Raw genomic sequence first — 21,166 nt, 5'->3', positions numbered from 1 at the left:
CCTGGTTTCTCCTCGCTCCAGGCCACTCCCTCTCCCCGCGTTGCTTCGGGTGCTCTGCGGTGGGGGGAGCTGGGGAGTGGGCTTGGGGTAGTGGGGCCCCCAACTCCCTTCCCTGTATGGTGCCAGGAGCCAGGGCAGCTTCGCGCCCTTGTCATCCCTGCGCTGTCCCCAGCACGCTGCCCCGGCCCTGCCTCACCTGCCCGTGCCCAGCTCCCTCAGCCCGGCCTGTGCAGGCCCCAGCAGCCTGCTCTGCTGCGCGGGAGGCCCTGGCTTCCCGCTCCGCACGTCCGCGCTCCGGCGCTGTGGGTGGCTGCTGCTGCAGGGGACAGAGCCCCTGCGTGGGGGCTGTGAGCATCCACCTCGCCGGCCCCTTCCCCGTGACAGCCTGCCCTTGTCTGGGTGCCCACAGGCTCGGGCTGCGACCCTTGCTCCAGTCCCAGAGCCTGTCCCAGTCCCCTTGGCTTCTCCCCTGCAGGGCGTTGCTCTGGGTTGAAAGCCCTTTGGCTGTGCGGCTTCCTGGGATCGTGGCCCCGCAGCGGCGACGTGCTCATGCTCATGGGATGGATGTGACCTTTGCCCCGAGCTCCCCTCGCCCGCCCTGGCTTCTGGTTGCAGCCACCGCTTCGCTCTGACCCGGCTTCCCCAGAGCCTGGGAGCCGTTCCCAGCTCGCAGGCTTGGGAGCAGGGAGTAGCTCTGAGGGGCCGCGGTGCAGCGAGGCAGCTCCTCGGGCAGCGCGAAGTGGGAGGAAGGCTGCGACAGCGCCTGAGGGAGCGCCCGGCTCCCTGCGGGGCCGGGCGGGCAGCACTCGTGGCCGCGCAGCCCGAGGCAGGTGCTGCTGCGGGGTGCCTGCAGGAGCGGGCCCTTCCCAGGCGCGGACCTGCTGTGGGGTGCAGCCCGGTGCCGTGGAGGGGGCCGTTTCCGCAGCACCCAGCTCCTGCCCTTCCCCAGAGCCCGCTGTGTTTCCGCAGCTGCTCCGTGGCGCTCTTAACCCCTCGGCTGAGCTGGCTGCGGGATTGCTGGCCCTGGGGCTGCTCCTGCATGGAAGGCCCCAGGCCGCTGACTGCTTGGGGTGGCAGGCGGCTGGGCCCTGGAGCAGGTGCTGGGAGCCCCGGGGCTGTGCTGAGTAGCCGGCGGGGCGCGGGGAGAGGCAGCCCTCGTGTGGCCACTCAGCCGGGGGTTTAAATGCTGTGGCTATTGATACGCCCAGATCCTCTTCCCTCGCTGCACTAATGCCAGGGCCGGACTCCGGGCCTGGGGCCGTGCTCTGCACAGGCCTTGAGCCCGGTCCCCTCGTCACAGAGGTCCCTTCCCTCAGCTGCGCCGCACGGCCGTGACCAGCACGGGCGCCGGCTGCTCCGTGTGCCGGCCCGGCGGTGCAAGCGGGACCGGCCTGCGTCTTCCCACCCTCCGCCCGCTGCTCCCCGGCCTGCTCGGGGGAAGCCTCAGGCGTGGGGGCTGGGAGCGGAGGCGGCGGGGCCCACGGCTCGCGCGTGCAGCCGGCGTGGGTGCGCCCTGGTCGCGCGCGGGGCCTGCCGGGCTGCCCCGGGGCGGCGGCCGGGGACCCGGGCCGGTGCGCTGCGCAGCCGGTACACGGAAAGCCTTTTAAGCCAAGCGCCGCGTGCGGGCCGCTCCCGCCGGGCCCGGCCTTTCTGCTGCGGCGCAGACGGGCGGGGCGAGCCGCGGCCGTGCCGGGGGAGGGCGGGCACGGCTCCCCGCGCCACGAGCCGGGGCCCTGCCCGCAGCCCGCGCTGTGGGGCCGGGCCGGGTGTGGCCGCGCGGGGCCGGTTGCCATGGGAACCTGCGGGCCGGGCGGGGACCCTGGCGCCTTTGTTCCGGGACGATCGTGACTGTCCCCGCGCGGGGGGGGGGCGGCAGGTGCGTGGCTGCCCTGCGGCCCCCGGCCCCGGGCGCGCGTGTGCCCAGGCGCCGGCTGCGTGCGCCTCCGCCCGCCGGGCAGGCTCTTGCGCAAGGCTCCGCCGCGGCGGCGGCACTCGCGGCCCCCGGCCCCGCTCCTGGCTGCGGGGCTCGGCGCTGCCGGCGGGGGCGGGGCCGCGCGGGTCAGCGGGGGCCCCCGAGGGCGGGGCGGGGCCGTGTGCGCGGGGCCCAGGCGCGGCCCTGCCCGCACGTGGCGCGGGGGCCCGGGCACGGGGTGGGCGGTCTCCATGGCGACGCCGGCAGCCGCACGCGCGGGGCCCGGTGCCTCGCCGTGACCGTATTTACCTTCTCGGAAAGCGCCGCGTGCTCCGGCAATTTGCTCCAATTAGCCTCGTTAGCGCGTCAAGAGGCCCCCGGTGACGGCAGCCGGTCGCCAGGGCCGCAGCTCCAGGCGGCTCCTGTTCCGCGCCCGCGCCCGGCCGCCCGTGGCCCCTGCGGGCGGCGCGGGGCCTGCGCTCGTCGAGTAAACAGCGGAAAATCACCGCGCCAGGCCGGCCACGAGCCGCCCGGCCGCGGCCCCGCCGGGAGGTGACCCTCGCGGGCCCCGGGGCTGCGCCGGGCGGTCGTGCACACACGGCCCGCCCGCGCCCCAGGCGCGCGCGCGGCCCGCGCCCGAGGCCTGGCCCCCGCCTGCAGCGCCCCGCGCCGCGGGCGCCCGGGAGCCGGCTGTGCGGGGCGCGGGGGGCTGCTCGGAGCCGCAGTGTGCGAGGCAGGCTGCGACGTGCCCCAGGTGCATGGGGGGGCTCTGCATCTATGGGGGGCTTTGTGTGTGTGTGGGGGGGGTCTGGGCGTGTACGTGTATCGGGTGGGGGTGCCCCGGGTGTATGAGGGGGCACCTATGGGGCTTTGTATGTGTGTCGGGGTGGGGGAGAGGCTGTGTGTACTGGGGGCTTTGTGTGTGTGGGGGGATGTTGCTCTGGGTCTTTGTGGTGGGGGGTGCCTTGGGTGTATGGGGGGCTGTGTGGGGTGCTCCGGGTCTTTGTGGGGGTTGTGCATCGGGGGGGGCTGCTTCTACTATATGTGCAAGGCTGTGTGTATGGGGGTGGAGGGGGTGCCCTGGGTGTACGGGGGTGTGGTATGGCACTTTGGGTGTAGGGGGGTGCTGGGTGTGTGCACGACGGGGGCTGAAGCTGGCGCAGTCCCTCCCTTGGTGGGCACATGCCACAGGGGTCTGCTGCTGCAGCACTGGCTGGGACCCCTGCTCCATGGCGCATGGCTCACGTGGGCTGCAGTGGTGCTGGCCCCAGGGCCCCACGTGCACGCGGTCCCCGGCTGCTGGGCACCGCCGGCCTGGTTCTGGCAGCAGCCCTGGGCCCAGCATGGGGCTCGGCCAGGCTGTCAGGGCAGCTCAGCGTCAGGGTGGCGAGGGGCGCGCACCGGGCTGGCGGCTCAGGGCCCCCCAGCGTGACGCGGGCGGAGGAGGAGGAGCCCTGGGGCCGGAGACCAGGGCTGCAGCCTGGAGCTGGGAAGGCAGGGGTGTAGGGGGGCAGTGAGGGGCACCACCGTGCCCGGGCTGCATGCACCCCAGCTAGGCAGGTGCCAGGGCTGTGGGCGAGGGGTGGGTGGAGAGCATAGGGGTGGGGGTGTCAGCCCCTCTGCCCCCCACCTGTCCCCACTCTGCGGCGGTGCTGACTGGGCCCCGCCGGCTGGGTCCGGCTGCAGGAGGGAGGGCGTGAGGCTGCAGATGATTGAATTAAGGGACCCTGGTGCGGAGAGATGCCTGATTAGCACCTGCAAAAGAGGGGGAGGGAGCCCCGGGCACAGACAAGGCACAGCTGGCTGTCAGGGAGCGGGAGGGGGCGGGGGGAGGGACCCAGTTCACCACCTCCACCCCCCAGCACGTGAATGTCTCCCAGGCAGGAGCCTCCCTGCCACGCGGCGCAGGCCACCCCTTCTGTCTGGGGCCCCCGCCACCTGCCCCCAACCTTTGCTCAGACCCCGGCCCCCGCAGGCAGCAGCTTGCACCTGATTCGTGAGACGTACCACAGTTTATTGGTGCCAGTGCCCCCCACCCTCCCGACAGACAGACACGGGGAGACGGGCAGCCGGGGCTGCTTGCCCAGAGTTGCGGCCCAGAGCAAGGATCTCTGGCCAGCACAGAGCAAGGACTGCCCCCCCCCCACGACGTCCCCCCCCCCGGCCCTGTGCCTGGGGGTGCAGTCCCCTCTGGGGCAGGAGCACCGCCCCCCACTGGGCCGGGGTCACCAAGGCTCCCTCTCCGCGCAGGTGACGGGCTCTCTTGCACCCGCCCGCAGGCATCAGTTCCAGGCCTTGGTGCAGGCAGAGGCTCAGGCTCGGGGCCCTCACGCCCGCCGCCAGCCCTGCTCAGTCTCTCCAGGCGCGATGCCTGAGCCTGGGGCCTGCCCGTGTCCCTGCAGCCTGCCCAGGGCAGGGGGCTCACTCGGGGCCGGTGCTGGCGTGCCATGGGGGGGCTCAGAAGGCGCTCTCAGCCACCCCTGGGAAGTCATAGGCAAGCTGGCGCTGGCCAGGGGCGAGGCTCTCGCTGGGGCTGGGGCTGGGGCTGGCACCGGTGCGCTCGAGGTAGTGGGAGCTGGTGTGGGCGGTGGGCAGCCCACGGCCCCCGTTGATGTAGCTCACCAGCCGGTGCTTCTCGCAGGTGCTGCCGCCCCCGCGGGGCTGCGGCGTGTGGCTGTACGTGTGCTTGTACTCCTCCGCCAGGTCCTTCCCGAGCTTCCAGCGCTGCCACCGCTTCAGCAGCTCCGCCTGCACCTGCCAATGGCCCAGCACCCTCAGCATGGCCCCGGGGCAGGTACCATGACCTGCAGCCCCTGCCCCGGCTCTCACCTCCTTGTTCACAAAGCAGTAGAGGATGGCCACCAGCATCCCCTGGAGCAGACAGGAGACAGCACTTGAAGGCAAGGCCCAGCTACGCCTCCACCACGGCACCCGGCAGGCAGGGAGCAGCACCTTGCCTGGGCACCAGGTGTGGGGCTCACCTGGAAGGAGCTCAGGAAGAGGTCGAAGAAGAGCTTGACATAGCGCAGGGTACCCTGGGCGTGCTCGTCCGTGACGAAGGCAAACACCACCTCATGGATGCCCAGCAACGGGATCAGCGTCAGCGTGGACTTGGCCAGCCTGCCAGAGACCGAGCCCAGCCTGAGCGCCAGCCGGGCCTGCTCCCTGACCCCTGCTGCAGGAGGGCAGGGCCCTGGGCGCTGGGTACATGCATGCACACGTATGCGGGCACGCAGGACAGAGACCTCCAGTTCCCTCTCGCTGACCTGGCCCCAGCACCCCCCTCCCAGCCGGGCAGAGCGTTGGTCTCGCAGTGCCCAGGCCCTGGCCTGGGGAGGGGGCACAGGGCTGGGGGGCAGGAACACACCGAAACTTGTAGTCCGTGTAGCGCATCTGGTGTGCACGCAGCTTGGAGACCAGGATCTGGATGATCCGGATGAAGATGAAGAAGTTGATCTGCAGGGGAAAAGCCGTGAGCAGGGTGAAGGATGGGGCAGGCCCGGGGTGGCCAGACGGGGCGGGCGGGCGGCTTACCAGGATGGCCAGGAACACGGGGAAGCGCAGGATCCACCAGAAGCCCATGTTGTTGTTGGTGCTCCAGCACCTGTGGGTGGGGGCAGAGCTGTGCTCGGCCAGGAGCCCCTGCCCTGTCCTGCTTATCCCCCGCCCAGCCACGTCACAGGCTGCACACGCTGCACGCCGGGCTCTGGGGTACGTGCACGCAGTGTGCCCCACGTGTGCATCCCCCAGTGACCCAACCACAGAAAGACTCAGACGTGCAGGCCGCAGTCTCCGTCAGCTGACGGTGTCCAGGCCAGAGGTGCCCCCACCCCAGTGCCGGGCTCCCCAGCCACGCGTCGTGCCCTGACCACGAGCCTCCGCACTTACTGAATGTTCTCGTACAGAAACTTCACGACCACCCAGGGCACGAGGAACAGGATGGGGGCCCCTGCAACAGCAGGAGAGGCGGCGGGCAGTGAGACACCGCTGGGGCTCCCCTGCAGGCTGAGGCGGGGGGTGGAGGCAGGTTCCTGGGCCCCACCCTACTGCCCCCCACCCTGGCCCAGTGCCCACTCACCCCAGCCGATGCACAGGTAGAGGGTGAAGTAGCTCCGCTCGGAGAAGACGGCCAGCACCAGCAGGTTGTGCAGGTAGATGCCCTCCACCAGTAGCCAGCAGTAGTTGGCCACGATGCCATATTGCATGAAGACGGTGGCTGCCCGGCAGCCAGCGGCAGCCTGGGGGAGGAGGAGACATCAGCGGGGCACTCGGAGCACCGCCGGGGTGCGGGTTGCAGGGGGCAGGGGGGTCACCTCATCGCTGAACCAGGTGCCAACGTTGTAGCCATCGATTTCCTCGCTGTAGCGAGTCTTGAGCAGGGCATCGATCACCAGCACTGAGATGCCCTTCAGGACGAAGGAGGCGAAGAGGTTCATGTGGATGTAGTTTCGCATGCAGTGCAGCTTGCTGCCGAGAGTGGGAGCTGCCGGTCAGCCTCCGGCAGGGGCAAGGGCCAGTCCTGCACCGCTTCCCAGCCCCAGCCTCCCCCGCCCGGTACCTGAAGCCCAACAGGATGGCGAGGGCGAGCAGCAGCATGCCCAGCGACACGGAGTAGCCCACCGTGTACATGATCTTGAAGCTGCCATAGGTCTTGGCGAATTTATCCTGGAGAGAGAGAGGGGGAGAGAGATGCTGGGCTGGGGCACGAGGCCAGCCTGGGGCAAAACCACAGAAAACGGGGAGCCAGATTGACTGCTCTGTGGCTGAGGCCCAACCAACTTGCTACGCCTCTGGAAGCTGGGGGGACGTCCCGAACTGTGAGGTCCCCCGGCTCTGCTGACCTGGGCTTTGAGGTCCTCGGGGTCCATCTCACACTGGGTGGCGTCACGCAGGGACTGCCCTTTGGGGCCCTTCAGCCACTGCCCATCTGGCCCGCAGGTCTTGAAGACATATCTGTGCTTCACTGTGGGGGTGGCAGATGGTCAGAGGGCAGCTGAGCCGGCTGGGCCCTTGCGGGGGTCACGTCCTGCCCGGCCCCTGCTCCAGGCACCTTCGGCTGCGTCTGAGCCAGCCCAGCCTGCGCCCACCCCACTCCTGACACGGCCCTCGCGCAGCGAATGGCCGCGAGGCCCAGAACATCCTCCATCACCTCCGAGTGGGCCCAGGTGAAGCTGGGCCACTGCTGGGCCCGAGAGCAGACTGGGGCCGGAGGGTTTCTCGGGGCTGCCCCTGCTCCCACGCGGCTCGAGGCCCTCGGTGGAGCGACCGCAGCAGCGAACCGCTCGCGGCTCCGGCTGCCAGTGCCCCTGGCCGCAGCCCGGGCCGGAGACACTCCCGTGCCTCCTGGCGCTCAGCTCGGCCAGCCCGCGCCGCCCGGACCCGCAGCCCGGCTCGCCTCCTCCGCGCGAGTCTCCTTTCTGCGGCTCTCGGCCTCGCTCAGGCTTACAGGGCCGGAGTTCAAGCTCGCGCAGCTATGCGCGGTCTCAAGCCGCCGTCGCGCGAGCTGGAAGGACTCCAACTTGACACAGAGAGCTACATGCTGCAAGCACGGGACGTGGAGCCCCTGCCTCTGGCCCGGCCCGCGCCTGCCTGGCACAGGGCCCCGCTCTGCCTTGGGCCCGGGCCTCCCGGGAGCACGACCGCGGAGCTGGGCGCCGCTCGGGGCTGCCCAGAGCAGGCCCTGCCCGGGCTCCTACCTTTCCGGTGCCAGGGCAGGAACCAGGGGCAGGAGGTGTTGATGGTGGCATTGGGCAGCGTGTCAGGCCAGCAGGAGAAGTTGTCGAAGGTGCGGTTGCAGACCAGCTCTGCAGCGAGACCCACCCTGAGACGCTGCGGCGCCTCCGCGGGCCCTGGGCAGCCTCCGTGCTCGCGCCCCTGCCGCCTCCCCGCGATGCCCCTGCCCCCGCCCCCCGCCCCCCGCCGCAGAGCCGGGCTGACCCGTGGGCGGCGGCTGCAGGCTCATGTTGCGGTGGCACTCCTCCCGGTAGGCCTGCCAGCTCTCGAAGAGGAAGTCCGTGACCTGCGCCGAGGGTCCCTGCGGGGCACGGGGTGTCAGCGCCGGCCGGGCGGGCCGCCCCGAGGGGTCCCCACGGCCGCGCTGCCCCGGGCCTACCTGGCAGTGCGAGAGCAGGGCGAGCAGGAGCCCGAGCAGGCGGCGCCGGGACATGTCTCCGCGGGCACCGGCGCATCGGGGCCGGGCTGCTGCCTAGGCACGGTGCGGCGCGGCGGCGGGTGCGCGCGGCGCGGAGCTCACGGGCCGCCCTGCCACGACACGGAGCGGGGGCTGGGGCCGGGGCCGGGGCCGGGCAGCCCCGGGACAGCCGGGCAGGCGGGCACGGGGCCGGGGCCGGGCTCACGCGGGCCCTAATCCCCTCGATCCCCTAAGCTGGTTACGCGGCGGCTGAGCGGGATTGCGGCCGCGGACAAACGCGCCTTTCTCCGGCCCGGCCGCAGCACCGGCTCGGGGGTGGCGCTGAGCGCGGGGGGCTGCGGGCCACGTCGGGGACGCTCCGCACCCCCGGGCCAAGTCCATGGCGAGTCCCGCTCAGCCCTGCCAGGCACGGAGCCGGACGGGCCAAGGCTGCTCCGGGCACCGGGCGGAGCCCGCACCGCGGCTCGGCCGAACCGGCCCCCGCCGTCGCCCGGAGCCCCGGCCCGGCCCGGCCGGGGTGACGTGTCCGGCGCGGGGGCAAAGGCAGCGCGGCCGCGGGCGGGGGATGCTCCCAAGGCCGCGGCGCGACCTGAGCAAACAGCGCGGCGGGCCCGTGTTGACACAGCGCGGCCGAAGCGGAGGGCGGCCGCGGGGGCGGCGGCAGCCCCGGCCTCCCCGCCCGCCCCGCAGCGCGCCCCCCGCCCGGCCCGGCCCGACGGCGCGGGCCCCGGCGAGCCCCACCCGGGCCGGAGCCGCGGCGCGGCAGCGCTCGCCGTCGGGCCGGGCGCGGGAGCCGCCGGGGACGGACGCGGGCGGCGCCCCCGCGCCCCCTCAGTACCTTGCGGAGCTCGGCGGCCGGCGGCTCCCGGGCGCATGGTGCGGGCAGCGCCGCGGTACAGCCCGTCTCCGCCGCGCGCCTGGAAACTTTGCCGGTGCCGCTCGGGGGAGGGACCGGGCGCGGGGGGCGGGGGCGGGGGGTCTCCCGCAGCCTCCGCCCCTCCCCGGCGCAGCGACCCCCGGCGGCCGAACGGGCAGGACCCCAGCCCGGGGCCCCGGCGGGTGCGGCGCTGCCTGCGCTCCCCCGCCGCTGCCCCGCGCCCGGCTGGGGCCGGGGCCGGCAGGTCCGCGCCGCCCGCGCTCCGGGCCCCGCCGGCCGGTGTTTACGGCGCTTCGGGCGCGGGCACGGGGCTCCTGCCACCGCCCTCCCGGGCGGGCGCGGCGGGGGCGGAGCAACAGCGCCGTCGGCCCGGGCCCTCGGGGCGTCGCGGCCCCCGCCCGAGGCTGCAGGCGGGCGGCCGGCCCCCGGAGCCCGAGGGAAGAGCCCCCGGTGCGCGCAGGCCGGGCGGAAGGCCGGGTCCTGGCCCCAGGGCCGGAGCAGGGCAGAGCCGGGCGGTCCCGGGGCCCCCGCGCCCCGCCAGGACGGCCTGGTGCCGGCATTAGGCTCCGTCCAGGCGGCACGGCCAGGCTGCGGGCGGCGCGGGCACCGTGGCACCGCCGCGGCCTCCCTGGCGGCCCGGGCCCGGCCGCGCCCCGCGCAGAGCTCCAGCTCCAGCTCCTGGCACCGTCGGCGGGCAGGGCAAGGGCCCGGGGTGGGGACGAGTCCCGGCAGCGGGGATGGGCTGCGGCAGCACTGGAGCCTCCCCCCAGAAGGAGGCACAGCCGCACCGGGCACACGGTCGTAGGTTTATTGTCACAGTTACACACGCTCCAGTTCCTTGATCCCACGGGTCCCCGCTTCACTAGACGCGACGCAGCAGCTCGGGGGGGGGGGCAGCGCAGGGCTGGCCTTGCCCGAGGGCAGGAGGCCGAAGCGGGCTCAGGGACCTGCCCCGCTGCACCGGGCTAAGTCCTGCGCGCCCCGCCCCCCCGCTGCCACGGCGCAGGATGCTGCTCCGCGGTGACCCCTGCACCGCCGGGCCGGGCCGAGGTCGAGCTGTGCCCTTGGGAGAAGGACCTCCGGCCGCCCCGGCTCTGGCCAGCCGCAGCCGGGCGCGGAGCGGGGCTATTCCACATCATCATTGGTACGAGGCAGAAGTCCCTGAAGAGCCCGGCAGCCTCTGGCTGCCGGGAGGTTTTGGCGGAGCAGACGCGGTCCTTAAAGCTGGAGGGGGCAGGAGGAGCGCCCGGGGCCCACGGGCCCCCCTTCCGCTCCTTCTCCCTGCCCGGGGGCCACGGTGCGGGGGCGCGGGGGACGGAGCCCCCCCGGACCGTGGCCCTCAGGGGCGCTGTGAGCTTCCGGGCGGGGTGGGGGCCACAGTGTCCCTGTGGCGGCTGGGGCAGGCGCCGGCCCAGCGGGCAAGCGAGGGGCGCGGGGAGGGGCGAGGCGGCCTGCCCTGGGCCCCGGCTCAGGCCAGCACTTTGATCCCGAAGTACTTGCGCAGCTGCTCCAGGAAGACGAAGGTGAGGACGGTGTGCGGGACCAGCCGGATGGCAGCAGGCACAAAGCCCTGGGGCAGGGATGGGAACGGGGGTCAGTGCTGGCCCAGCCACCTGAGCACCCCCGGCCCCCCACGCCCCGCCGGCTCTGCCCCCCGAGCTCCCCGCCCGGTACCTTGTAAAAAGCCAGTGGCCCCAGCTTGGCCGTCTCCACGGCGCAGTGCAGGACGCCCTGCAATGGAGGAGGGGGTGTTGCGGGTGCTGGGGGCCCCGGGCCTCGCGCGCCAGGAGCCCAGCTCTGGGCACCGGGGGCGGGGGGGGGAAGCAGCTGCGGCCGCCGGGGCAGGGGCCGCTCACCCGGTACTCGCCCTGGGAGTTCATCAGGCGGGTCTTGAGCACGTCCAAGGGCTGGCACAGGAATGTGGCGCATCCGCCCTGCGGCAGGGAGAGGGACCAGGTTACCAGCGGCCCCCCACGCCCTGGCCCCGGGGCCCCACGCGCGCCGCCCCCGGCCCACTCACGGCGATGAAGCTGGCCAGGAAGTGGGTGAAGATGTTGTCGGACAGGAGCCCGGTGGTGAGGACCAGCTGCTTGGCCTGGTCGTAGCAGGAGAGCTGTGCGGAGGGACGGTCAGTGCGGCGGGCCTGCTGGCGGGGGGCCTGGCTGTCACCACCCCCACCCACCCCGCGGGCAGGGGGCCGGGGTCGCTACCTGTCCCACGGTGACCAGGGCCCCCCGACTCGAAGCCATCGAAGCGCCGGAGAACAGCTTCCTCGGGCCCTCTGGGGGGGGAAGGGGGGGCGTCAGCGCAGGGCTCGTCGTGGCCCAGCCCCACCCGGCGGCGCCTCAGCACCTGTAGCCGTGCCCAGCCCCACGCGTGGGGCGGCTCTTACCCTCCCGGAGCACGCGGAGCATCCCATCCAGCGCGTGCGCGTAGCTGCGGGACGGGGGGGGGGGTGAAGTCACAGAGGCTCCAGCTGCGCCCCCGGCCCTGCCCCCCCCGCCCTGCTCGGCAGCAGCCTGCCCCCTGGCGGCCGTGACCTTGTACTGCAGCTCCCGCCAGGGCCCCGCACGCGGGGGGTCAGGGCCAGCCCACCCCAGGCGCGACCCCCGTGGGGGTCCCACGCCCCCCAGGCCCCGGCCCGCACTCACTTGCGCCTCAGGTGCGCCGGCTGCTTCATGTCGTTCTGCATCCTGCAAGCGGAGAGGCAGGAGGGCGGGGGGAGCCGAGGCCACGAGAGACGGGCGCGCCCTGGCACGGCAGCCAGCCCTCCCCCCCGCGCAGGTCCCCGGGCCAGGGCCCGATCCCGGCCTGTCCGGTGCTGCTCCCGGCGCTGGGGTCACCCGGGCAGGCCCCAGCCCGTCGTGCAGCCGGAGCGAGGGATTCCCGGCCCCGCACACCCGCGATGCACTCACCTGACATTCACCATGTCCGCCGGGGTCCCCACAAACCCACCCGTGAAACCTGCCACCAGGGGAAAGGGGGTCAGGGGGCTGCACCGAGGCTGCCCCCCCGCCCGGCCCCGCCCGGCCCGGCCCGGCCCGGCCCGGCTCACCTCCCACGGCGCCCAGCAGCACCTTCTGGTAGAAGGGCAGCGGGCCCTGGCTGCCCCGGCCCAGGCGGTCCCGCACCGTCTCGTAGATGGCAAAGCGGGTCAGGGAGTAGGTCATCTGCGGGGAGGGGAGTCAGGGCCGGGCCAGGACGCGACCCCCGCCCCCGGCACCAGCCGAGCCGCCGGCCTGCACGTGGCGAGGCCGGGCCCGCGGAGCCTCCCGTCGCCGCGGCGGCCCGGCGCCCACCTGCCGGCACAGCGAGGCGCTGAGCCCGTTGTAGAGCGCCAGGACCCCGTCGGAGCGCACCACGCGCAGCGCCATGCCCGTCATGCGCACCTTCGCCTCCTGCTGCGTCTGCAGGTGCACCTGGGGGGCCGGGGTCAGTGGCCGCCGCCCCGCCCCTTCCACGGGGCGCGGACGAGCCGAACCCCCCCCGCTGCCGGCGGCCACCGGCCCCGAAGGTGGCCAGGCCCAGCACCTAGCTCCCAGGCCCCTGGGGCCAGCTCTTCCTGGCAGGGCGTGCGGGTGGCCCGGGGCCCGAGTGCCGGAGCCAGGACGGGCGCGGGCGCGGGCTCAGCAACGCACCCCTGCACGGAGGGCGGGCGCGATGGCCGAGCAAAGGGCTGCAGCGGCTGCTGCCAGCAGGCGGGGGGGGGGGGGGGGCGCCCAGCCAGGCGGCACCGGGCAGCTCTGCCGGCGCCAGGGGCACGGGGGTGGGACCTGGGGCCAGACCAGCTTGGGATGGGGAGGGCGACCGGCCCGGGCGCGGGCAGGTGCCCGCAGCCTGCAGGGTCCAGAGCGCAGCTTCACGCGGCGTCGGCGTCGCTGCCCCCGCCCCCGCCCCCGCCCCGGGGAGCCGCCAAGCCGCTCCCGGCACCCGGCACAGGCAGGAAGGCTGCTCCGAGCCGCCCCAGGGTGCGGGCCCCGCCGGGCTTGGGCTCGGGCTCGGGCACAGGCGCTGGTGCCGGCGCAGCAGGGCACTGCCCCGCGCCCTGCTCCCCTTGCCAGGTGCCGGCTGCCGACCCGGGAGCTGCCCGGGGCGAGCGGCGCCGGCTCCCGGGCACCGGGCCCCTTCCCTGCCGGCGGATCGTGCCGGTGCCGCGCCCACCTTGAGCAGGTCGAGCGGGTGGGTGCAGCAGGCGGCCCCGCACGACGCCAGGCCGCCGAAGTACCAGCGCGACACGCGCCTCTCCGCCATGGCCCGGCCCGGCTCGGCTCTGCGCCCCGCGCCGCCCGGCCCCGCGCCCGGCCCCGCCCCGCCCCGCGCTTAAACGGGCCACGCCGGCGGGGCCTTAAAGCGGCGACGCCGGGAGGGCCTCGCGAGCTCGGGGCCGGACCTCGGGCACCGTGCCGGGTGCTGCAAGGGGCTGCCCGGGGCAGGCCCGTCCCGGCTCCCCCGCGGCCACACGGGCAGGTGGGGTGCGCGGCCCGGGCCGGACCGAGGGCTCCACACGAGGAGCAGCTCCTGCCCCGGGGACAGACACGGCCATGCCCAGGGAGCAGCAGGCACGGGCTCGGGGGGCAGCCTGCTCCAGCCGGGACAGCCCCACCGTGGCTCCACGCAGCTCCTGGACCTTGCCCCCTTCATGAAGCAACTGCAGCCGGGCCCTTTGCCCCCTGCCCTCTCCCGGCAGCAGGGTCGGGGGCGAGGGCCCCTCAGGCCGGGTGCTGCGAGTCCCTGGAGCAGGGCCTACCTGCCAGGATTAGTGACTCGGGGCGGAAACCCGGTGCTGGCCGGCAGCCTAGCGAGACTTTCCCATGGGCTCTGGTTCCTGCTGTGCAACATGGGGCAGTGCCAGGAGCAGGTGGCTGATCTGTCTGCAGCCCTGGGGCTGGGCCGGGCAAGCAGCAGGAATCCTGCACCATGCTGCAGCCAGCGGCTCAAGCGGCCCCGTGGGCTGCTGCCAGCAGCGACTGTTGTTGCTGTGGGCACCCGCAGGCCTGCCCAGAGCCCAGCTCAGAACGAGCCCTCAGCCAACAGAGAGCCGTGGCCGGGTGCCAGCACGGACGCTGCGCAGGGTGGCACTGCCAGCTGCCAGGAGTGTTGCACCTGCCTGTGCTGCAGCGTCCAACACCCTCCTGCCACAGGGCTGCAAGTGCCCAGCACCAGCACCGGTGTTGTGGCAGCAACCGCAAGCTGATAAGAGGCCGCTAGTGCGCTGGGGTGAGGGCACCAAGCCTCTGCCCGTGCAGCTCAGCAAGGAAAGGCTCAGTCCCTCCCCCCAGCCCTGAGCCCAGGGATCTGTGCAGAGTCCAACCCTCACCCCCCACCAGGTTCTGCCAGCTCCTCCCTGGGCAAGTCACTGACCCGCTACACCCTGAGGTCACCCTGCAAGGGGAGGGCCAGGCGCCGCCTCCCCGCTGCCGCCTTTCAGACACTAATCATTAACCAGGGCCCAGCCTGCCATTATCCCGAGCCCAGCACAGCCCAGGGCATCCCACCTGCATTTGCCAGGCTGCACAGACACGCTGCACTCAAGCGAAGCTAACCCACGGCTGGGGCCACGAAAGCAGAGCAGACACAGGTGGAACAGGACTCTGACTACAGCCCAGGACAGCGATGGCATTTAGCAGCAAGAAACATGTGGGCTGGTGCACACACATCCCCAAACCAGCCTCGCAGGATGCATGTGTAACCCCCTCCCAGGGCAGCCGAGGGGGCCGGGGCTGGCCCCAGCACTGCACAGCTCCTGCTGCGGGCTGCTACATGCGGCACTTGGCACCCGGTGCAGGGAGCTTGGCCAGAACAGATCACCAGTGGTAGTTTCCCCATTTATACTTTATAGACCAGAGTTCGTGGCGGTGCTCATACAGATGACAGCTCCCTCCCCACGCTGCACGCATCCATCTCAGGAAGGCCTGGCCTGAGAGCAACCCCTTGTTGAGCCACAGGGCAGTCCTTGCCCCTGGAAATGTACAGGCCCTGTTGCAGTCAGTGAGCAGGTGTCAGGCGAGTGCAGGAAGAAATCCCCTGGTGCTAGTCCCTTGCAATGAGGATGCCCATCTACTCCAGAACCACGGTGCCTCCCACTGCCTCCAGTGCTGCTTTGATCCTCTCTGCCTCAGGCTTGGAGACATTGGCTTTGATTTCCTGTGGAAGGGACTCAACCAGCTTCTTGGCCTGCCAGAGAGACAGAGGGTGGGTCAGAGCCAGGAGCCGCTTTCTTACCACCCCACAGAGACCCAGACCCAGGGAATGCTGCCACTGCACCACAGCGAGCAGCAGAGCCATGCTCTGGAGGAGGCAGTGTGTCATGTGTGGAGGACTGCTCCCCCCCCGTGGACATCCCCCATAGCCCCATGAGGGGCTTGGCCAGCCCAGGAGCCTGCAGTGGCCAGGGAAGGGCAGTGAGGTGGACACCAGCTGCTGTTTTGGGAGGGCCACATGAGGTAGTGGCAGGCTGGACACACACATACATATACAAAATACCCTCTGCTTTCCAAACATTGCTGCTCACCACACAGCACTGGACACAGGCTCCCTGAGGGGCCGGCCCAATTCCAGATGGAGCCATAGGGCTAGGACTGCAGATGCAGAGCAGTAGCCTGACCCAGCGCGGAAACAGGAGCTGGAACAGTCCGTCCCTGGGCAGGATGGGGCCATGGGAGGCCTGTGCTCTCCTACCCAGAAAGGGGGTAACGGTGCACCCCCTGCCCAGCTGGCGCAGTGGCAAGGTGGGCATGATTCAGGCTGCTGTAACCACCACCATTGACTTGCTGGAGCATCGGTCTGAAATGAGCAGCTCAGTGCGCACAGTGGGACAGCAGCTGCTAAAGGGGAGAGGAAACGGGCCTGGCTCACAGAGCTGACTTGCCCATGCCTCCACCCTGTCTGTCCTCAGCCGACTGCCCACAACAACTCTGGCTGCAACTCTAGATCAGTGGCCAGTAGAGGCAAGTAGGACCCCGCAAGAACCCCCAGAGACGATTCCTTGTCTGCTAGTACCTGGGGACCAATGCTTAAGTGCCTTTTCCACAGCCTGGCCTGACTTTGCCTAGGTCCATGATTCTCAACTGGGGAGCTGCCCTGGGGCTCCATGAGATCCTTTTAGGGGCCTGCAAAGTATTAGCAGGGCTGGAAGTGCAAGCACCTGACAAGATCAACCCAGAGGTTTCACAGGGGAATCCGCTGTCCCAGAACTACCCTGCCGCCACCTGCCTGAGGTTTTTGCAACAGAAGAATATGGAATAATAATATTTCCCAACTGAGAAATGGGTGAAAGTAAAGAGCTGATATTTTCTGAGGGGGCCTCGAGTCTAAGGAGGCTGAAAACCACTGGCTTAGTACTGGCTATTCTTTACCTGCCAGGTAGGACTAAGTCAGGCCTCAGGGAAGCTTACCCTGCCACCAGCCACCTTTACCACTCAAACCTGCAGTTGCATCACAGCAGCATCCAGTCTGACAACATCCATGTGCCATAAAGCCAAGCCCACCACTATTAATTATGCAAGTTAACTAACTCTGCTATGCATCAGCCTTTCTGGGCATCAGGCCAGGACTGCCAGTAGCCAGCTGCCGATTCATCCTTCCAAAATGCTGGTACAGCATGCTTTTATTGCCTAGCCCTCTGAAATGTCCCTATTATGCCAAAATCCCTATGGTCAGCCTGGAGAACTTCCTTTTCCCCCCTTTCCACACCCCTAGGCACATGTTAAAGTAACAACCGGTAAAGAATTTAGGATGTTTAAAACCCTCCCTGGTTTCTGCTGAAACAGAACATATTTAGTCACCCTGAGCTGTAGAAACATCAGCCCGCTGCATTCCCAACACGGAATAGAAACACAGGCGTGCCTCTGCCTCTTCTGCATTGCTGCGAATGAGCCAATCACCCCATCTCATGTCAGATCCTGACCTTTGCTACTCAAGGTGCTGGAGGTGATATCCAGGACAGGAGGCCCCCCTTCCCTCTCTCCCCCAGCCCCCGGGGGTCCTCAGAGCATGAGAAGCCTCAGTTCAAACAGTCTGCTAAAGACATGCAGAGAGCCCCTGTCCTACTGTGGGAGTTGGGGGGAGGAGGAGCTGGAAAGAACCATAGCCTACATAAGGCTGGGGAATTAGAGGGGCACTGCCCTGACTTCAGTGCTTAAATATTAACTTTAAATGAAAGAAGCTCTTGGTGACAGGTGAACTATTCCTGAAGTGAATCCAAATGCAAGAAGAACTCCCAGCCAATCCAGAGATGTGCAAGGCACCTTAGTTTCATAATTTCTAGGGTCAGAGGGGACCTGAGCAGATCATCGACTCCGACCCCCTGCCATGGCAGGAAAGAGTACTGGGGTCAAATGACCCCAGCAGGATGTTCATCTAACCTCCTCTTAAACACCCCCAGGGTAGGGGCCTGCACCACTTCTCTTGGAAGCTGGTTCCCATTCCTAGCCACCCTGACCGTGAAGTCACATCTCCTAATTATCTAGTCTGAACCTACCCTCTGACAGCTTGTGATCGTTATTCCTGGTCATTGCTGGTAGTGCTCAGGGGAACAGGGACTTCCCCACTGCCTGCTGGTCCCCCCTGACTAGTTTATAACAGGCCACTAGCTCCCCCTCAGCCTTCTCTTGTGGAGGCTGAACAGGTTCAGCTCCCGTAGCCTCTCCTCGTAGGGCCTGCCCTGCTGCCCCCGATCATGCGAGTGGCCTCCTCTGGACCCTCTCCATGCTGTCCACATCCCTGCTGAAGTGCAGCACCCAGAACTGGATGCAGTACTCCAGCTGCGGCCTGACCAGTGCCGCATGGAGGGGGAAGATCACCTCTTTGGACCTGCTCGAGATGCATCTGTGGATGCATGACAAGGTGCGGTTGGCCTTCCTGACCGCGTCCCCACACTGCCGGCCCATGTTCATCTTGGCATCAATGATGACTCCAAGATCCTTTTCCAACGAGACGGGAGTTCCCCAGCACGTAGGTATGGTGCCAGTTGTTCCTCCCCAGGTGCATCACTTTGCACTTGTCGGTGTTGAATCCCATCCTATTCTCATCCGCCCACCCCTGCAACCTGTCTAGGTCTGATTGCAGCCTATTCCTCCCTTCTAGCATGCCCACATCCCCCTACATCTTAGTGTCATCAGCAAATTTGAACAGGGTGCAATCAGACCATAGCCCCAGAGAACAGAGCTCCTTTACCAAGAGTCAATGCAAGTGGCAAGACTGGGGCCAAGACAGCAATTACCAGACCTTGGCTCTGGCCCCTCTGGCTAGGCATGATACTGGGAGGTCACCACTGCCCAATTTACTACAGCCACAGGCACCGGGGGCTCAGAGGTTACAGCCAAGCTTGCTCTCCCTCTTTCTTCCCTAGGCTCCAAGCAGGGCTCAAGTCAGGGGTGTGAGACAGCTGCCACAGCCAGCTAGGAAACCCATGGCCTGTTCTGAAAGCAGCAGCCAAAGTGACCATGTGCTCCCAGCAGAAGCCTCTTGCTTGGCTCCAAGGCACTGGGCACTCAGCACAAAGGTGCACCCAGCAAAAAGGAGTGGAGGACAGACTGCAGCTTCAAGGATGCCGGGGAATTCAGGCTGCCATTCTGAAGCAGAACTAAGAATTTTGCTGTCAGAAGTGCTTATGGAAGCAGCTTCCCAGAGGATTCAGGATGGGACTGAGGGCACACTCATTGCACCCACCCATGACACTAAGCTGGGTGGAGATGCAGACACCCCGGAAATCATCAAGGTCACTTTAAATCCTAACCCTGAACAGGAGCAACTGCCCAAAAATCAATCAAATGAAATTCGATAAGGACAATGACAAAACCATGCACCTGACATGGAACAATTGCGTGCACAAATACAGGCAGGAGAACGACTGCCTTGTCTGCTGGATCATGGGAAAGGATCCTGCAGGATCACGGGGGCTATAGTGGTCAGTTAGCTGAATATGAGCCAACAATATGCTATTTTTGCAAAAAAAGGCAACAGCCTCCTGGGCTGCATCAACTTGCACAGCAGGGGAAGTACTCTTTACACTCTATTTAGTGCTGGTGAAGCCTCCCTTAGAGTCCTGGGTCTAGATTTAGGACTTGCAATTTAAGGAGACAGGGACAGACTGAAGAGTCCAGTGCAGAGCAAGAAACTGCTTCAAGGCCTAGGATGCAGGACTGAGGAGAATGAGCTGAAAGAACTATACTTTATCCAGAGAACAGGACACTGAGCAGGGATTTGATCACAGTTCTCAAATTCCTGGAGTAATTAGCAAGTGAACAAAGCACTCTAGGTACAGGTGACAGGACAAGGAGCAAGGGTCTTAACCTGCAGCCAGGATGTGTGGGTTGCTAGGTAGGATGAGCTTGCTCACTGAGGGTGGCTCAGCGCTGCCCAGGGAGGCCGTGGAATCCCCACACCTCAAAGCCTTTAAAAGCAGGTGAGAAAAAGCCTCGGGTGGGAGATTCAGATAGGGCTGATCCTGCCTGGGGTGGAGGGCTGGCTGGATGTGACCACCTGGCACCTGCCCAGCCCCACCGCTCCAACTCCTGCTCGGACCAGCTCGCTGCTCCCAAGGGCTCGAGCAGCGATGCAGGATGTGCGGGCGTTGGGCAGAGCCCGCTCCTCACCTGGACGAGGTTCAGCCCCTCCTTCTGGCTCTTCACCTCCTTGATCAGCTTCACCTTTTCCTCGGCCTTTATGCCCACCAACTTGACCGTGAAGTTCAGCTTCTCCACTTTCTTGGCGACCTCTTCCTCCTCAGGCTCCTGGAGGCAAGACACACCTGGTGAGGCCACGTGCAGCAGCCAAGACCCCCCTGCCCTCCCATCCCAGCCAGGGGTCGCACATGGACTTGCCGTAGCCCCTCATCCTGTGCCACGGCAGGGCGCTCCGGGCAGTGAGCAGAGTGTCTGCCACTGCTCCTGCCCCTTGTTGAGTTGGAGCCCCAGGGGAGACCGGCTGCGTCCGCTCTGCTCAAATGCAGGGGTCACGGCTGCAATCAGGACCCGCCAGGGCTGCATCAGTCCAAGGTGCCAGGTCTCTGTTGGTCCACCTCAGATCCTCCTCCTGAGGTTCTGGTGGAATTTCACCCCCCACCTTTTTGTGTTTGGTCACCCCATCCGTGCCCCACTGAGTCCTGGGGCCTTGTAGTCAGCCTCCTCTGAACCCCAGCCAAGCGGGTGCTGTACTTGACCAGGAAGGAGACTCTGGCTGGGAAGGTGCCCGCAGACCGTGGAGCCACTTTCTTCTCACCGGCAGGTGTGGCCGGCCTGGGGGGGGCTCTGCTCTGTGTCCCCCTCAGACGCACTTATCCTTTGACCTTTTGGTCCACACAATGCTCCTGTCCCACTTATCTCATGAGCTGAGCAAAGAGAACAACTGAATTCTTGGGACATTAGCTCCTGTAAGAAGGAGCTACTAATTCACCATGGGCAAGGCCCAGCTGGCTATAGGATGGACCAGTAGACAGGTGTCCTCCGGCCGCACGAGAGGCCAGCTCCGGCACCCCCGCCCCCCCGAGGGCCCCAAACGTGTCCCAGCCCCTGTCCGTTACCTGGGTGCTGGGCCCTGCGGCCGACACCATCGTACCCATCGGCATCATCCCCACGTCCGGGATCTTCAGTATTTGCTGTGAAGGGCGGGAGGTCAGTGCGGAGTGGGGGGGGGTATCCCTCGTGCTGCGGGGTGGGGCGGGGTAGGGAAGGCCCCCGTGTTGGGGGGGCGGGGCAGACCCACCTTGAGCAGCTCGTTCAGCTCGGCCACCTCAAGCAGCGTGAGCCCCGCGATGTCCTGCACCAGCTGCCGCACCTTGGCCGAGTACTGCCTGGGAGCCGTGTCCCGCGGGGCGGCGGGCAGCGCCTCCCCCAGCTCCGGGCCCAGCGCCTCGGACGGCTGCGGCCGCCCCAGGCTCAGCGCCCGCGCCAGGCGGGCCGGCAGCCGCTGCCTGTGGGCACGGTCAGGGTCAGGGTCAGGGTCAGGGTTCAGCCCGAGCCCCTCCCCCCCAGCTCCCCGCCACCCCCCATGGTACCGGAGCAGCAAGCGGGCGGGCAGCATGGCGGCACACGCGGCAGCACGGACAAGGAGGGCGCAGCGGCGCTCTAGGTGCGTCGTCTCGATGGTACCGCGGGCGCGCTAGCCGCGTCTCGCTGGCGAAAAGGCAACGCTCTACCCTCCACTCCTCTCGGTGGTGCTTCGGCCCGGCTAGCCACGTCTCACTGGTGAAAAGGCAACGCTCTACCCCCCCCCACTCATTTCGATG

General features: G+C 68.6%; 3 protein-coding genes across 4 annotated transcripts; all 3 read right to left on the bottom strand.

The window, feature by feature from the left end:
* Positions 1 to 3,945: 3,945 nt before the first annotated feature.
* GCGR (glucagon receptor) lies at positions 3,946 to 9,038 on the bottom strand. The gene is made up of 14 exons (XM_090059115.1): positions 8,902 to 9,038; positions 8,025 to 8,173; positions 7,850 to 7,946; positions 7,609 to 7,716; positions 6,754 to 6,875; positions 6,471 to 6,577; positions 6,226 to 6,379; positions 5,991 to 6,150; positions 5,801 to 5,861; positions 5,447 to 5,516; positions 5,280 to 5,368; positions 4,894 to 5,032; positions 4,742 to 4,783; positions 3,946 to 4,666 (listed from the first exon to the last, which is right to left on the bottom strand). The coding sequence occupies exons 2-14, from the start codon at positions 8,076 to 8,078 to the stop codon at positions 4,370 to 4,372; spliced, it is 1,500 nt and encodes a 499-aa protein (XP_089915241.1). The 5' UTR covers positions 8,079 to 8,173; positions 8,902 to 9,038; the 3' UTR covers positions 3,946 to 4,369.
* A 1,233-nt stretch (positions 9,039 to 10,271) lies between these two features.
* On the bottom strand, positions 10,272 to 13,256 carry SLC25A10 (solute carrier family 25 member 10). 2 transcript variants are annotated; one of them, XM_090059123.1, is made up of 11 exons: positions 13,102 to 13,256; positions 12,240 to 12,359; positions 11,996 to 12,110; positions 11,856 to 11,904; positions 11,592 to 11,633; positions 11,333 to 11,376; positions 11,151 to 11,221; positions 10,961 to 11,053; positions 10,797 to 10,874; positions 10,615 to 10,671; positions 10,272 to 10,510 (listed from the first exon to the last, which is right to left on the bottom strand). In XM_090059123.1, exons 1-11 carry the CDS (start codon positions 13,189 to 13,191, stop codon positions 10,409 to 10,411), a joined length of 861 nt encoding a protein of 286 aa, XP_089915249.1. In that variant the 5' UTR covers positions 13,192 to 13,256; the 3' UTR covers positions 10,272 to 10,408. The 2 variants fall into 2 exon arrangements, with proteins under 2 accessions (XP_089915249.1, XP_089915250.1); XM_090059124.1 differs by lacking the exon at positions 12,240 to 12,359 and having other exon boundaries at positions 13,102 to 13,247.
* Positions 13,257 to 14,754: 1,498 nt separating this feature from the next.
* Positions 14,755 to 21,161, bottom strand: MRPL12 (mitochondrial ribosomal protein L12). Its single transcript, XM_090059129.1, has 5 exons — positions 20,936 to 21,161; positions 20,644 to 20,851; positions 20,462 to 20,536; positions 19,536 to 19,673; positions 14,755 to 15,114 (listed from the first exon to the last, which is right to left on the bottom strand). Exons 1-5 carry the CDS (start codon positions 20,959 to 20,961, stop codon positions 14,998 to 15,000), a joined length of 564 nt encoding a protein of 187 aa, XP_089915255.1. The 5' UTR covers positions 20,962 to 21,161; the 3' UTR covers positions 14,755 to 14,997.
* Positions 21,162 to 21,166: the final 5 nt, after the last annotated feature.

This window comes from Crocodylus siamensis, chromosome 8, assembly GCF_052110815.1.
Source record: "Crocodylus siamensis isolate JL-2025a chromosome 8, ASM5211081v1, whole genome shotgun sequence".
Taxonomy (NCBI): domain Eukaryota; kingdom Metazoa; phylum Chordata; order Crocodylia; family Crocodylidae; genus Crocodylus; species Crocodylus siamensis.
Note: the sequence above shows the minus strand (reverse complement) of the source record. Positions and strands in the feature narration are given on the sequence as shown.